General features: G+C 40.1%; 2 protein-coding genes across 2 annotated transcripts; one reads left to right on the forward strand and one right to left on the reverse strand.

Annotated features, from left to right (window-relative positions):
- Positions 1-301: 301 nt before the first annotated feature.
- Positions 302-12,513, reverse strand: abhd8a (abhydrolase domain containing 8a). The gene is made up of 5 exons (XM_061798122.1): positions 12,313-12,513; positions 5,701-6,512; positions 5,261-5,431; positions 3,581-3,797; positions 302-3,347 (listed from the first exon to the last, which is right to left on the reverse strand). The coding sequence occupies exons 2-5, from the start codon at positions 6,501-6,503 to the stop codon at positions 3,135-3,137; spliced, it is 1,404 nt and encodes a 467-aa protein (XP_061654106.1). The 5' UTR covers positions 6,504-6,512; positions 12,313-12,513; the 3' UTR covers positions 302-3,134.
- A 1,276-nt stretch (positions 12,514-13,789) lies between these two features.
- Positions 13,790-15,490, forward strand: mrpl34 (mitochondrial ribosomal protein L34). The gene is made up of 2 exons (XM_061797776.1): positions 13,790-13,951; positions 14,939-15,490. Exons 1-2 carry the CDS (start codon positions 13,896-13,898, stop codon positions 15,237-15,239), a joined length of 357 nt encoding a protein of 118 aa, XP_061653760.1. The 5' UTR covers positions 13,790-13,895; the 3' UTR covers positions 15,240-15,490.
- The last annotated feature ends 1,074 nt before the right edge of the window (positions 15,491-16,564 follow it).

Raw genomic sequence — 16,564 nt, forward strand, 5'->3', positions numbered from 1 at the left:
CGGATGTTGTTTACCACAGCACGCACGGCGCACGTTCAGCCAATCAGACCACGAGTCTACGGATTGTCGGAGAATGGCGCTCCTGAGCCTTTTTACTGGAAAACAATTACTGCATTGTACTTGGTTATTGTCGCTGTAGTGAATATCTATCTATCTATCTATCTATCTATCTATCTATCTATCTATCTATCTATCTATCTATCTATCTATCTCTATCTATCTATCTATCTATCTATCTATCTATCTATCTATCTATCTATCTATCACAGCTACACAAAAGCAATAGAACAGAAACACCCAATACTTTGAACATCTGTTTTTATTTCATGCCAGAAAAGGCACATTCATACAGTGACTCCGACGGTGTGGAATGGCTATATGCTGTTATATGCATCCACATTCAAGCAGTGCATGTCTTATGACTCTCATGAATAAATTCAATAATAACATAACACATTTTGTTTATCACAAGAAGATAGAGCACACTGAATCACTTGACAATAAGTATGCACACTTGTAGCAGAGGAGGAAATACATGTGCACCCTGTAGTCCATACAGTTTTACTGACCTTTAACATCAAAATAGACATTTAGCACAGAACATTACATCAGTAGCATTGTTGTTTTTTTGGAGAAGTCCATATAGAGATGATGTAATATTTAGAGGCATCAATGCTGGGTTAATTTAGTTCCTCTCGGTTCCATTTTACTCTAGTTTTATAAAACTATCCTTGTTGCATCCACTCTTTTTCAAAATGCATATACTGTACTGTATAACAGAGCAGCATTGTGTGAGTCCATCTTTTAAAGAGAAGCAAGTTTTGTTTTGGTTGACTTGTATTTGATTTGAAGCACTGTACAACCAGTTTTAAAACCATCATTTTACACCTTCTGGTATAACTCACTCTCAGCGGCGATCATAAAAGACTGTGCTTTAACTCGTACTTAACTGTCCCACTATGAGACAAGGCAACACCCACGAATGAATGTCTTTGAGTGACTAAAATGCTGAGATCATTCTTCCTTCTTGCCACCAACTGGGTGGACTGGAGAGTTTGCGTTCGTCCCCGAAAAGACACAAGATCTTAAAGCGATCGTTACGATTACAAATTAGATGACCACGGAAGCTTGTGATATTTCAGAATAATAATAATAATTTCAGTACAGTGGTGCCTTGAGATGCAAGTTTAATTTGTTCCGTTAATTCCAAACATTGGTATCTCAAATCACTGTTCCCCATTGAAATAAATGGAAATGTCAATAATCCGTTCCATATATTGCTGCTCCATCTGGTGTATGCGCCTTGGCCATCTGGGGACAGTGTATTACAGACAGACACTTGTAATTTTGGGGCTTCGGCCCTGGGGGAATAGGAACAGCCCACATTTCTTCAACAATACATACAGAGACTGTCACAGGTTCTCAGTAGGCCGCAGTAATATTAGTTGTTCGTCGCAGAGGATAAAGAATATATGCCCGTGAGTATTGTTATATTGCTGCTCCATCTGGTGTGTGCGACTTGGCCAGATGGGGGCAGTATATTACACACATACAGATATACATGGAGACAGTTACAGCTTCTCAGTAAGCCGCAGTAGTATTAGTTGTTCTTCACAGAGGATAAAGAATATATGCCCGTGAGCATTATTTTGTCTGCCTCCGTGGGTTGATGCACCATTTGGGTTTAAATAGCTGTTGCTTAAAGCTTTGTAACACCATTTATGGTGTTGCCCATTCTAACGAGCAGTTGTTAAATACCCAATATGTATTTCTCTTTGTTTTATGTTTAGTTTGACAGTAAATGTGGGAGTGACATTAAACTGCTTGAAGCCTCTTTTTTGAAGAACTGTATATTGTATCAGGACTGTATATTGTATGTCAAACTTCTGCTTGTTGTGAAGTGAGTTGAGTTCACTGTCACCATACAGTGCTCGTATCTCAAATTATTGCTTGCAAGTCAAAGAAAAAAATAAACAAAAACAAACAGCCAAATGATAGCTCCTATCTCATTATGTCAAGGCACAACTGTACATTTACACAGAGGGACACAATCTGATTCAAGAGGAAATGCATGGGCTAAGACTATAATCTAGTTCTTGTGCCCTGTACTTTCCTTTAGATCCTTTGGATATCCTTTTGTATAATATGAAATACTGAAGAAATTAATTTGTTTATATTTGTTTATGTATATACAGCATGTTTTGTATATCCCGACTAAATATTCATGCAACTATGTGGTCAATACCATATACACACATAGCTTTTTGGTTGTTGCTGTCAGACATAATCCTGGCAAAACCATTATTTTTTCAGGAAATTAAAGAACAGCATATTTTATTTTAGTTATTAAACATTGTAAGAGTGCACACTATTTTCAACACTTAATATTGGTTAATAATTTGTGAAAATAACAGACCCACGTGAGGACTGACCAATAGTATCGATTTGTGGAAAAATATGAAATTGACCAAATTTAGTCATAGGTTTCCACCCAACAGTGATATGTGGAAATTAGACCAATTTAAACAGCAACAGCTCTGTGAGTCTTGGATAAAAAAATATCATACACCGTTTAGTATATGAGTTATAATATATGTCTGGGTTTTTCTGTACTAGTAAGTAAGTGTTGCATATCTTTCAGTCCCAATCCCAGAACCGTCCATCCAGGAATTCCACTGGACATACTGTAAATGTAAATTTGAGTCAATGTTTAGTAGATAATCTTTGCATTTGCAGCATTTCACTCAATATAAAAGACGCAGGCAAGGAAATCCACACATTTCATGACTTTTTGTATGTTGTAGTTCTTTCCGAGAAACACAACACACTTTCATGACTTGCAACAGTGGTTTTGACCTCTGCTTGTTTGCACAAAAATAGGAATAAGTAAAAACGCACATCGATTTCATATTTGCATCAGTTCATCTCATCTTGATGTCCAATTATTGTTCTCCGGTTGGCAGCGTGCCAGTATTCCAGTTTTATCTCAGAGCACTAGCGGCCGCCCTCATCCTCGAGATGTGGCCTTTTATGTAACAGCTCTCAGCCCGGAAACAGCCTGAAGAATATTTTGATGACAGCCACAAAAAGGCAGTCTGCTTAATTCTGTGACAAGATCCTCAATTCCTTGTTGGTTATTTGTCCATGGACTTGTTGATTCTCAGCGTGTGAAGAGTGTCACTGAATGCGATGGACTTCTCGGTGTCTGTCTTGCTGGAGACTTTTCCGGACACGTCGGGCTCCCATAGAAAGAACTCGTGAAGGAGCGTGTTGACAGTGTCGGGACACTCCATCATCACCATGTGACTTCCTTCCTCGATGACTTTTAGGAAGGCAAACAGGAGGATCTAAGAAGGGAGACAACATTAATGCAAAGAACCATAGTAATCAAGGTTATTTTACATGCAAATAATACACTACTCACAAAAAGTTAAAACAAGTTTAGAGAAGGTCAAATTAAGTTCACCTGTAAAGGTTACAGTGCATTTTAGCTTCATTTTGAAATTTCACCCAAAAGCCCAATATCCCAATAATACGTAATAATAACCCAATAATACTAGTGTATGTAGACACAATTTACCTCCGCCATGCGCTGGTCCTCGTCCATGGGCACAAACTTGTCACACATGCCATGAACCAGAAGGATGGGCACAGTGAGCTCAGCATGGTAAACCTCATCGCCCTCAGGCCAGTATTGGCCGCTCATCATAGCACGCAGTACAAATGGAGACACATTGAAGGCGTTACCCTGCTTCAACAGCTGCTTTTCTTTGGCACCCTGATGGGCAAATCCAGCTCTTAAATTTGAAAAAAATAAAATAAAATTAATTGGAATTAGATTTGATGACCTGGCAACCAAATCCAGCATTCACACCCCTCCAAATCAAACAGATTGAGAAATTGCTAAAGAGGTGTTCTTGTCTTATGATAAATTAACTGAAATATGATTTATTTGTGTGTTTCAAACTGAACCCAAAATGTGTGCTTCCTTAAACGTTGTATAGTGAACACCCACGCCACTAATAACAAAAAAATCTTATCTCCCATAAATGTTTATAATTACCTACATTAATATTTTCACATAATATTTAACAACTGGTTAGCACATCTGCCTCACAGTTCTGGGGCCCGGGATTCAAATCTCGGCCACGCCTGTGTGGAGTTTGCATGTTGTCCCCGTGCCTGGGTGGGTTTTCTCCGGGCACTCCGGTTTCCTCCCACATCGCAAAAAACATGCATGGTAGGTTGATTGAAGACTCTAAATTCCCCGTAGGTGTGAATGTGAGTGCGAATGGTTGTTTGTTTCTATGAGCCCTGCGATTGGCTGGCGACTGGTTCAGGGTGTACACCGCCTCCCGCCCGAAGATAGCTGGGATAGGCTTCAGCACGCCCACGACCCTAGTGAGGATAAGCGGTAAAGAAAGTGGATGTATTGTTTATGTATCCTTTGTCCTTTTCATTATTTTTCGATTGAAAATGTGTTTTATAAATAAATGGAGAAAAGATCAGCGAAAATTGAGGTAAATATATTATATCGGGATATACATTAAAAATGTGTCCATAGTGCACAGCAATTTTGTATTATCATATCATATAATGATCTATTTATTGATAATGACATCAATGATATCATGTCAGGTGTATTATTTCATTCCTTCACCCAATGAAAATCAATAAGGAATCAGATTGATAAGCAGTATCGATAATGAAATCTGAACCTCTAAAGTTTTATCAATTCTCATCACTGCTAACAACCCAGACTAAATTTAGCTCCTCCCCAACATAGCAATCTATTAGTCTCTCAGTCGAGATGTATCACCTCCACAATATTTCCTTGATACCAATGACGATCTTCCTGTTAGCCATGGCTTTGACCTCATATTGTAGCATATTAGGGTGTAATAGAAAGAGCATAAACATTTGAAAACAGGCAAAACAGTAAATTTGTGAATAGCGAACCACCAATAGGTGGGGTTTCACTATACACACATCCCGACTGTGTTGGTCATCTTAAATACATCACACTATAAGAGCAGTGACAACACACATAGGGATTTTTTCCTCGTCATCCGTTAGGCCTCTTACATTTTGCTTAAGATGTTAAAAATGGTTATGTATCCGCTGTACTTGGATGTGCGATTTGACGTAACACGCAAAAGCTATACTGTATGTGTGGAAGCTAAAGAAGTAAAATAAAACTCCAACATTTCTAGCGTCCCTGCTTTGTAATCTTGTCTAATGTTGGTGCCTATGAACTTACTTGAGGAAACTCCAGGCCAGACAAGGGGACAGACAGTGGAGGACACACGATGGCAGTTGGAAGATGGAACAGAGGCTGGGCTCCAAGGCTGTGGGACCTCCTCCATTGATCATAACCACCTTGTGGACGAGGTCAGGATATTCGTGGGCCAGGAATGTGCAAAACGACACTCTGTAGGACATAGCATCGAGATGTTAACGCCTGAAATCAATCTGGTTTGAAATGAAGCAAAGCAATCACTTTCAGGGGTCAGACACCTTCAGCAAGGTTCCATTTTATGGTTCCATTTTCAAACTTATCCAGCACCCTTTATATTTTACTTCATCATATTTACTCATTCACTGCCGTGGATGTTTACATTCATCAACTGGAGCCAACCGTTTACTGCCGGGCTTGACTGTACTTCGTTCTAAATTGGTTCAAAATCGTCAATCACTCACCCATAAGAGTGTCCAATGAGAATGTTGCGTTTACGAGCATATCTCTTGAAGATGGCACGCAGGTCCTCCGCCAGGGCGTAAAAAGTGTAAGCTGCTGCTATCTGCGGGGCTGTGCTGGCTCCATGCCCCGCCAAGTCCGGTGCGATGACCTCATAGCCCAGTCGAGAGAAGAAGTCCAACTGGCTGCTCCATATGTCCAACGAGCCTCCAACACCGTGCACGAAGAACAGCGCCACGTCTGAGTGCGTCCCCTTGCAGCTGGAGATCAGCCTCTTGGAGTCGATCAGCACAGTGCGCTTGGGCTTCCGGCGTCGGCGGCGAGGAGGCGGGGCGGGCTTTTGCTCACCAGGAGGTGGAGGAACAGGAGGGGGAACAGGGTTGGGGTCTGGAGAAGAGGCCAATTCTTTATAGTCAGCCAGCTCCACCTCTACAGTACTGCATGGTTCCAAATCGCCATCCTGACACTGAAGGATCTCAGAGTGCAAAACGTCACCAAGATTCTCAATCACCAGCTGGCCGTTGCGATACACCGTGATCTTTCTCTTGCAGTGGACACCGCCGCCGCTGCTGTCATTTTTATTCTCGTCGTGATCAGCGGCCTTCTGCTCCCCGGCCGCGACATGCTCGTCGTTTACAACAGGCTGGCGCTCGGGGACGATGTGCCGCACTCGCAAGACTCGTCCGGGTTTCACCTCCACAAACTCGAAACCATCGGATGGCTCCGTCGACTCCAAGGGCAAAACGAGACGGGCGGCTTTCCCAGTTAGGCAGCAAAGAATTCCTTCTGTGATGGTGGTCAGCATAGTGACTTCCTGCAAACACGATAAACCGCACATGATGCTTGTGAAAAATACTGAATAGAAACATAAACTAATACAGAGAATGTATAGAAATAAAATGGTTTCATAAATGCAATTACTATTTATGTTACCCTTTAAAATAAATCTCTCACAGATTTAATTTTGAAGAAAAATGCACGTCTACATACACATGGGACGAAGACTCTCCCTAACTTCTCCTAACAACCCATACTAAACTTAGCTCTTCCCTGACATGCAAATATCTTAGTCCCTTAGTCGAGTCACTACGACAATAATTCCATGATACCAATTACTACAGTCCGATTATCAATAAAGGTCATACTGAATTCTTGTCAAAGATGAATACAATTTTGAGTGTTGCTTGTGGAAAATGTTTGTTTTCTTGTTTCTTAATTTTGTAAACTCAAGTCAAGCCTTCGCAGATCCAAACATGGCTTTAAAGGGCTATAGACACCACATAAGGTAACTACAGACTTGGAAATGGAAATGGATGCCGTACCAATTTACTATGTTGGTTGAAGCTATTTTTAGTGCATTTTTAGCCAAATTGTTTTCGGCTGTCATTGACAATTCAAATCTTTTATTTGAGCCTCCAAAATTCACCACAAACTTTTGCCCAGCCTCCAAAAAGCCCATTTATTACACTCACCTCAGTACAAAAATCTTCCCAATTGGCAAAGAGACAACAGTTCCATGAGACTGGTTTTGCACGTCACCATTGTCAATGAAGACTCAACATTCACATGCTGGACTGTCACTTGCTATTATCAACACTTCCCTCTGGCATGGACAGCATTTACTTTTTTCCACATGGTTTTGCTGATGCTAAATATAATCAGTTTACTGTATTTACTATTTAGTTTGCCTTACATAACTATTTAGTTATGCTTTCATAAAGAGTAAAACTACACAGGGAGATAGTGATAGTCATAGGTTTATTGCTCAATTAACATTTCATTTTTGGTGAAGCTTGTAAAGAGGGTGTAACAGGCCGTAAAAGATTGTAGGGGTCGAAGCATCTGTTTACGGGCAAAGATGTGTGTTTGTTTGCAGGAACAGAGATCAAAGGTGAGGAGGTCGCCCATAGGCGCACAAGCTGAGGCAACAAAGCAACGATAAAAGAGAAAACAGTACGAAGCTAAAAGAGAACAGTACGAAGATCTTCAGTCTTCTTCAGGAGCCGAACATGATGTAGACTACCCTCTCAAGCCTGTTACTTTTGCCATACCTTAGTTATATATTTGTTAATATGTCAGTAAATACATCGAGGACTGTAAATCCAAAATCTGACCATGCGCCTCAGTCATTATTTGACAAAACGGACACATGTCGACCCTTCTAAATTTAGTAAAAAGGTTACCCCCGGTTACCCTGACAACAATGGATTGGATATACCATTCATGGGCCATGCATACAGTATGTATAGTAACACAATAAGACAAAACTTTCCATAGTTTCGGTTGATGAAGAGAGACAAATAGCTGCCTGTAACTTGATATGTGTAGATGTACATGCAAGTAAGGTGTTGCTTTCATGTATTACATAAACACACTCTTACTGTCTCTAGGAAACAACGAGAAGAGTCACATCTTTTGTTTCCAAGTAACCGAATCAGCGAAGGGAAATTCTAATAGAGCATTCTTATTGAAACTACCATCTGTATAAAACACAAAATGTAATTTAATTTTCATTTCCTTTAGTATACACATTATGATTGTGATGAATTGAATCAAAAACATCATTAGTAAGGCTGTCCATTTGGTACTTGGGCATTCAGTGGGGGCTTATTCCACCTCTTAATACCACCACTACAACATCGTAATTATAGAAACCATTGACACTATACAGAAAGCACAGTATAAAAGCAAGCAACAACACCACGTACATCATCTGGAGTGGTTCACAATCGTTATTTATCTAAGCGCATGTCAAAAACATACAAAACAAAACATGCATTATTATTATTATCCATCCATCCATTTTCTGAGCCGCTTCTCCTCACTGGGGTCGCGGGCGTGCGGGAGCCTATCCCAACTGTCATCGGGCAGGAGGCGGGGTACACCCTGAACTGGTTGCCAGCCAATCGCAGGGCACATAGAAACAAACAACCATTCGCACTCACAGTCATGCCTACGGGCAATTTAGAGTCTCCAATTGATGCATGTTTTTGGTATGTGGGAGGAAACCGGAGTGCCCGGAGAAAACCCACGCAGGCACGGGGAGAACATGCAAACTCCACACAGGCGGGGCCGGGGATTGAACCCGGCTTCTCAGAACTGTGAGGCTGACGCTCTAACCAGTCGGCCACCGTGCCGCCTATTATTATTATTATTATTATTATTATTATTATTATTATTATTATTATTATTATTATTATTATTATTATTATTATTATTATTATTATATTCACCAGATATTCTGATTAGAAAACGTATTCATGTCAGCAGATCGCTACGGACATATTTTGCTTATCAAGCTTGTCTGTGATAAGTTTTGCTCTAACTAACCAATCAGAGGGCAGAAAAATGCTGGAGTCATTGTGGGCCAGCAAGCTGGCATTGTGACCAAGAAAAAGCATAAATATGTGCACATGCATTTCTATTATATTAAAATAAAACAGAATACAATGATTTGCAAATCATTTTCAACTTATATTAAATTGGATACGCTACAAAGACAATATATTTAATGTTTAAACTGATAAACGTTATCTATTTATTTTTGGCAAATATTCATTCATTTTGAATTTGATGGCTGCAACATGTTCCAAAACAGCTAGAACAGAGACATGTTTACCACGTTGTTGCATCACCTTTCCTTTTAACAACACTCAGTAAGCATTTGGGAACTGAGGACACTAATTGTTGAAGGTTTGTCAGTGGAATTCTTTCCCATTCTTGCTTGATGTACAACTTCAGTTGCTCAACGGTCCTGGGTCTCCATTGTCGTATTTTGTGCTTCATAATGCGCCACACTGGAAGCAGTGCTGGCAGGCCATTCTAGTACTCGTACAGCCATGATGTTGTAACACGTGCAGAATGCGGCTTGGCATTGTCTTGCTGAAATAAGGAGGGATGCCCCTGAAAAAGGCAGCATATGTTGCTCCAAAACCTGTATGTACCTTTCAGCATTAATGGTGCCTTCACAGAAGTGCAAGTTACCCATGCCATGGGCCCTAACACACCCCCATACCATCACGCATGATGGCTTTTGAACTTTATGCTGATAACAGTCTAGATGGTCTTTTTCCACTTTGTCTGGGAGGATATGACGTGCATAATTTTCAAAAACAATTTGAAATGTGGATCACGACAGCACACTTTTCCACTTTTCCACATCTCAGATGAGCTCGGGCCCAGAGAAGCCGGCAGTGTTTATGGGTGTTGTTGATATACCGCTTTCGCTTTGCATGGTAGAGTTTTAACTTGCATTTGTAGATGTAGCGATGAACTATGTTAACTGATAATGGTTTTCTGAAGTGTTCCTGATACCGTGTGGTAATATCCTTTACATAATGATGCCTGTTTTAAATGCAGTGCCACCTGAGTGATCAAAAGTCATGGGTATTCAATGTTGGTTTTCGGGCTTGCAGCTTACATGCTGAGATTTCTCCAGATTCTCTGAATCGTTTGATGTTATTATGGACCGTAGATGATGAAATCCCAAAATTTTCTTGCAATTGCAATTGAGAAATGTTGTTCTTGAACTGTTGGACTATTTGCTCATGTAGTTGTTCACAAAGTGGTGAACCTCATCACATCCTTGCCTGTGAACAACTGCGCATTTCAGGGATGCTCATTTTATACCTAATCATGACACTCACCTGCTTCCAATTAAACTGTTCAACTGTGGAATGTTCCAAACGTGTTTTTTGAGCATTCCTCAACTTTGCCAGTCTTTTGTTGCCCCTGTCCCAGCTTTTTGAGAATGTGTTGGAGACATCAAATTCAAAATGAGAGAATATTTGCAAAAAAACATAAATTAATCAGTTAGAACATTAATGGCTTCCTTGTAGTGTATTCAATTAATTTAAATATAGGTTGAAAGGATTCGCAAATCGGCGCCACGTTGGACGACTGGTTAGAGCGTCTGCCTCACAGTTCTGAGGAACGGGGTTCAATCCCCGGCCCCGCCTGTGTGGAGTTTGCATGTTCTCTCCGTGCCTGTGTGGGTTTTCTACGGGCACTCCGGTTTACTCCCACATCCCAAAAACATGTATTAATGGGGGACTCTAAATTGCCCGTAGGTGTGAATGTGAGTGCGAAAGGTTGTTTATTTGTATGTGCCCCGCGATTGGCTGGCAACCAGTTCAGGGTGTACCCCGCCTCCTGCCCGATGATAGATGGGATAGGCTACAACACGCCCGCGACCCTAGTGAGGAGAAGCGGCTCAGAAAATGGATGGATGGATGGATTCGCAAATCATTAGTGAGGATAAGCGGTATGGAAAATGGATGGATGGATGGATGTATTGTCCTTTTTATGCTTTACACATGCCAACTTCAATAGAATTGGGGTTTGTAATTGCCACTCACGCTGGTGTGTGTGACTTAGCCACCTCGGGCAGTACAAGAGTTTCAAAACTACTGTGAGTCGGTAATCTGCAATAATATTGTCATTTTTCACAGAGGATAACAACTATATGCCAGCATAAACTGTTGAAATCTTTACATTCTATTTAGTTGTATTATTTTTAGTATGTGCTATTTCCCTTATTTAAAAACACATTAAAAAACATTTTGTTTTTTTTTGGCTGGAACACAAATAATGGCATTTCCTTTCATTTCATTTTCAAAGATGATTTAAGATTCGTTTGAGTTACGAGCGTGGTCATAGAACATATGAAACTTGTATCTCAAGGCGCCTATGTTTGTAAACGTCGATTGCTGCTCATTTGTATTGTGTAGCTTTACTTATCAATGTATGTGTGACGGTCAGTGCTATTCAGTAAATATATGCAGATTGCCTTTAATGCATAAGCAACAAAATACGCATGTATTATTGTTTTGTAATTCCATTTATATCATTTGTAGACATGCACAGAATGAGGTCCTGTTGTCTGCAGTGTGTCACATCAGATCACCTCCAAAATGTACCCAGCAGGCAGCAAAATGTCATCGAAATGCAACTACCCTGCTGACCTACTCTCAATAATACAGAATCCCACTCATCAACCCTCAAAACAAACACGACTGAACGATGCGCTGTCTTCACTGCATGATGTCTGCCAGCTGGTACGCCGTGTGCTGTTCCTCTTCTTTAAATATAATATATATATATATATATATATATATATATATATATATATATATATATATATATATATATATATATATATATATATATATTATTCCAGCATGGATGGAAACACATGTTGCAGCGTGGCGCATTTTGACACCAATTTTGCACACTTACAGTAAAATGCGTAACCTACTTCTTACTGGTGCCAAAAATCTTGCAGCAATCGTGTTAAATGTGCACGACAATGATGACTCAACAACAACATCACCTCCAAGTCGCATACAACAAACGCAGGCAGTCGCTTATATCGTTCATTTCACTGCACTTTGTATGATAGCACTGCATTATGAAGATTTAAAGGCCACATTCCACATCATAGCGTGCAGGCCTTTATTTTACTTTTTAAATGATTGATTGATATATGTAGCTATTGTTTTTTGAGCCACTACAGAGAAAATACCTGCACTGTTTACTGTTGCGGATGACGTTTACTGCACAGAATTGGACAGCCTTATTATTATACATGACGATATGATATACTGTGTTCTTACCTGCTCCACAGCTTGATGAAGGTGTTTAGAAGTCAACCAGATGACCGCCGAGGTCCGACAAAACCATGCATTTGATGCTGCAAAACAGTCAAAAAAGCCCCCATCAGCACCCTAACAAGACTATAAAATGACGAGCGTGCATGCATAAAAAGGTCCAGTGTGAATTGGGATAAAATGCTCATCACGAAAAAATTTTTTAGGTTCCCCCCCCCCCCCCCCTTCGCTCTCAGCATCAGTCACTGCGCACCAAGGCAGAAGAAGTACCACCCAGCCCTGTTGCCCTTCTCTGCGCAGGGCCAGCTTCACTCCTGAGTGGCAGCTAAAAAAGCCAATAGGAGCGATACGAGTGCTCGGCTGTGGCCAATGGGAGACCGTTGTGTCCTTGTTGCCAAGGCTGGGCAAAGCAGCGCAGAAGCCTTCCTGCAGGTCACAGAAAAGGACTCGGAGGAAAATGCAGAGCCGCCATAAGGCTACTGGTTTGGGAAATTTACAAATGAACACCTGATCGATTCGAAATGATAATTCCGGTGTCTCATCAATAAATATTTATTTTAATATCTGCAGCACTTAAATTACCTTTCGTTTGGAAACAGCGATACGGGGCTTTGTTGGCCCTCATATGTTGTCTCAACTCCAGCGGAGCTAAGTAATAATGTACAAATACTTGGTTGGTGTACTTAAGTAAATTTTCCAGGTATTTGTACTTTACTCAGAGGTGGAAATTATACTCTCACGCACTGTAGTTCTCCTTTTTTATATATAAAAAGAGACTCGTGAAAGTAGAAGTAGACCTACTTATTCGAATCCATCAGAGGTAGCAAAAGATTATTCACTTTTTGTACAAAAGTAGAAATATAGATACTTGTGTAAAGAAGCGACACTAGTAACAAGCAAAATTTTACTCTTTAATAGGTGGCAAAAGACCACAAATACATTGTGCTCACTTACACAAGGTGGAAAATGTACTCACATTCTGTACATCAATAGAAATACAGATATGTGTGTAAAAAAAAAAAGACTTTGCCAAAAGCAGAAGTAATGATTCAAGTCCTTTACTTAAGTAAAAGTTTTTTTTGTTTTTTTTAAAGTACCCACTCTGAAATGTATTCAAGTACCAAATAAAAAAAAATATTTGTGCTGTGACTTTTATCCGCTACCTGTTTTTATAACTTGACACTACGGAAACAAAAACTTCTCTGCAGTCTGCACACGAAACAGGTTCCCTTACTTATTGACTTGCATAGTGATCGTACTAAGAAGAAAAGAATAAAAACAGTAAAGTGCTGCAAGCTAAATTTTGCCAGCATAATCAAGTTGACCTCGAGTCTTTTTATTTTTATTTTTCCAGTCTGTACTTTATTTATTCATGTATTTATTTATTTCAACAAACATTTAGATAAGTAGTATCTGTTTATTGAGGAGCTGTTGCTGTTGCATATGCAGTGGTGCACCCGGAGCAGCAGGTGTCGCCCTCGCACCAACAACGTGAATACTCAACTTCCGCAAAGCACAGCCCAAAGTAGAAGAAGAGCTCTGACTTTCAACCTTGCACACGGCCTCTGCAACTCTGCCAGTTTACCACAATGAATAATATACTCACGTCTTTTTCCCGTTTGCGCGGAATACCTCACTTAAACAGGTAACAAAACAAATCCCCCGTAACCCCCCGCCCCCCGTAAATGTCGGATATCTGCGTCTTAACTTAACGAGCAAGCTTTGCTTGAGGCTAGGAGCATGGCTAGTTGCATCTGTGTAACCATTGTGTTTATTATTGTGGTTGGAGTAGAAGCTTTTTTGGGATAAATACAATGTTACAATTAATTAAACACTCCTCATTAGGATTTACAGTAGTGCAGTTCTACATTGCTGTACATTATAACCGCAATTAACTTACATTTTAACCCTGGACCACTTCAGCTGTGTTAATGCAATGTCATGAAACTTCCCAAGTTTATTTTGTTCAGATTGTGTCATTTTCTCAGTCCTTAAATAATAAATAGTAATAACTATATACTGTATACATCACATTGTTCCTCTTCAATCTCTGTCTATAAATTATTTTAAATTCCTTATTTATTGCATTGAGCCATACAATATGAGTGCAGTTTTTATGTTCTTTACCAGATTGCATCATTTATAAATCTTTGGCCAATAAAGCAATTTCATGTAATATTCTTACTTTACTTAATTAAAATAAAAAAAGTGTAGTAATCAATGTTTGAGCGTATCCGTTACATATCTCAGACTGTGCTTTTAGCAATAGAAGAACAAAAGCTGGCACTGACAATAAATAAAATCATTTTTGCAGTTTTCCAGTCTGTGCATTGCGCAAACAAAGTGGCTCTTTAAATGTTAAAAATAAAAATAAGTTGCTATTTTCTTCTCATGAAAAGAACTGATATTGGTCAAAGAAAACATGCAGCAAAAGTAGCAAAAAACAACAAATCCTAAAAATTTAGACTCTTGAACAAGGACTGAGGTTTAAATTTACATTTTTGCATTATATTTGTATTTCTTGCCTCTCAGTGTCCAGTGTATAATCCAAAACAATGATTACACACAAATGTGCCAAAATTATGTTGATGATGAAGAATGTTCATAGATTTTCTTATTTTCCCACTAATAGCGTCCCAACAGCCAACCTGGCAGTAAATGGGAAGTCTCACCTCCGATTCTTTAGCAATTGGCTTGTCCCGAGGGCTCCTGCGGATCATCAGATTTGTTCCCCGGCCGAGGGCGTGGGGGTCTTGCGGCAGCTTCCATGGCAATATCAGCAAGTGCGGACGAGGAAAAGAGGAATTGAGTATCAGCCCAAAAACCTGAAACGCAAGAGGACCCACGGCTGGATCAAAAGGCTCAGCACACGAGGCGGAATTGAGGTGCTCCTGCGGCGGATGTTGAAGGGACGCAAATCGCTCTCGCATTGAATTTCGTTGGTGCAAAGCGAGACTTTGAAGACTTTCTGGTTGTGTAATTCCGAAGGGGTTCAGCAAGCCCTTAAGAACTTGTGTATTGTGTGGAGGAGTGATACTCTGTGTGGGCTGGGCAGTCCTGAGTGATGGGTGGGAGGATTGAAACTGGCCTTCACAAAACGAGTCGTAATTGCTTTGAATACTGTGGGCGGGTTCTTTCACCAAGTTATGTGTCCCTGAATCAATAAATGATTTCTTAAATTACACTCTAAAAAACACAAATTTCTTCTAATTATGAACTATTCATCCATTTTCTTTAGTGCTTATTGACCAGTGGGCCTACATTGCTGATTTAAACTTAAAACAAACATGTTTCAATATAACATTAAGGCAGCTAATAAGCTTTTAACCAACTGTATAAGGGTGCATTCATATTGGTGTATTATCATTTATGATATTCTTCTCCAGTGAATCCAACAGGGCGGCACGGCGGTCAACTGGTTAGCACATCTGCCTCACAGTTCTGAGTACCAGGGTTCAAATCCTGGCCTCGCCTGTGTGGAGTTTGCATGTTCTCCCCGTGGCTGCGTGGGTTTTCTCCGGGTACTACGATTTCCTCCCACATCACAAAACCATGCATAGTAGATCGATTGAAGACTATTAAATTGCCCGTAGGTGTCAATGTGAGTGTAAATCAGAATCATCTTTATTTGCCAAGTATGTCCAAAAAACACACAAGGAATTTGTCTCCGGTAGTTGGAGCCGTTCTCTTACGACAACAGACAGTCAATTGACAGAGAACACTTTTGAGACAAAGACATTGACAAAAAACAGTCACTGAGCAATAAAGGGTTGCTAGTTATCTGGTAATGCCGGTACATTATTATTTTTTTTTGACAATTTTGCAAAAAGATGCAGAGTAATTTGTTTCTATGTGCCCTCCGATTGGCTGGTGACCAGTTTAGTGTGTACCCCGCCTCTTGCCCGTAGATAGCTGGGATAGGTTCCAGCCCGCCCGTGACCCTAGTGAGGATAAGCGGTACAGAAAATGGATGGATGGACAATATTTTTGTTTTTGTATTACTACTCCAAACTTCCAATGACCGTCAATCGTTTTCAATGGAATTTGATGGGGAACTTTTATTCTTATCAACTGTGACTGTCAGGAATATATATTTAGTTGAACACACAGACTGAAGTTGAACTCACATCCTGTTTAATAAGTATCACCTCTTACGCCACGTATTTTGCTTGCAAAAAAACAAACATCTAGGTATTATCTTAGATTTAGACCTAAAAAATGTGTTTTCATAGAATTCATGACCACTGTGTGGAAGAGT

Source organism: Phyllopteryx taeniolatus, chromosome 14 (genome assembly GCF_024500385.1).
Source record: "Phyllopteryx taeniolatus isolate TA_2022b chromosome 14, UOR_Ptae_1.2, whole genome shotgun sequence".
Classification (NCBI taxonomy): Eukaryota; Metazoa; Chordata; class Actinopteri; order Syngnathiformes; family Syngnathidae; genus Phyllopteryx; species Phyllopteryx taeniolatus.

Excerpts from the sequence above, each read along its gene's own strand:
- abhd8a (XM_061798122.1), bottom strand. The coding sequence starts at position 6,503 with ATGCTGACCACCATCACAGAAGGAATTCTTTGCTGCCTAACTGGGAAA. Across the intron at positions 5,432-5,700 it reads CTCATTGGACACTCTTATGG|AGTGTCGTTTTGCACATTCC; the intron begins GTGAGTGATTGA and ends TATGTCCTACAG. Across the intron at positions 3,348-3,580 it reads AGGACCAGCGCATGGCGGAG|ATCCTCCTGTTTGCCTTCCT; the intron begins GTAAATTGTGTC and ends CTCCCTTCTTAG.
- mrpl34 (XM_061797776.1), top strand. The coding sequence starts at position 13,896 with ATGAATAATATACTCACGTCTTTTTCCCGTTTGCGCGGAATACCTCAC. Across the intron at positions 13,952-14,938 it reads GGAATACCTCACTTAAACAG|CGTCCCAACAGCCAACCTGG; the intron begins GTAACAAAACAA and ends TCCCACTAATAG.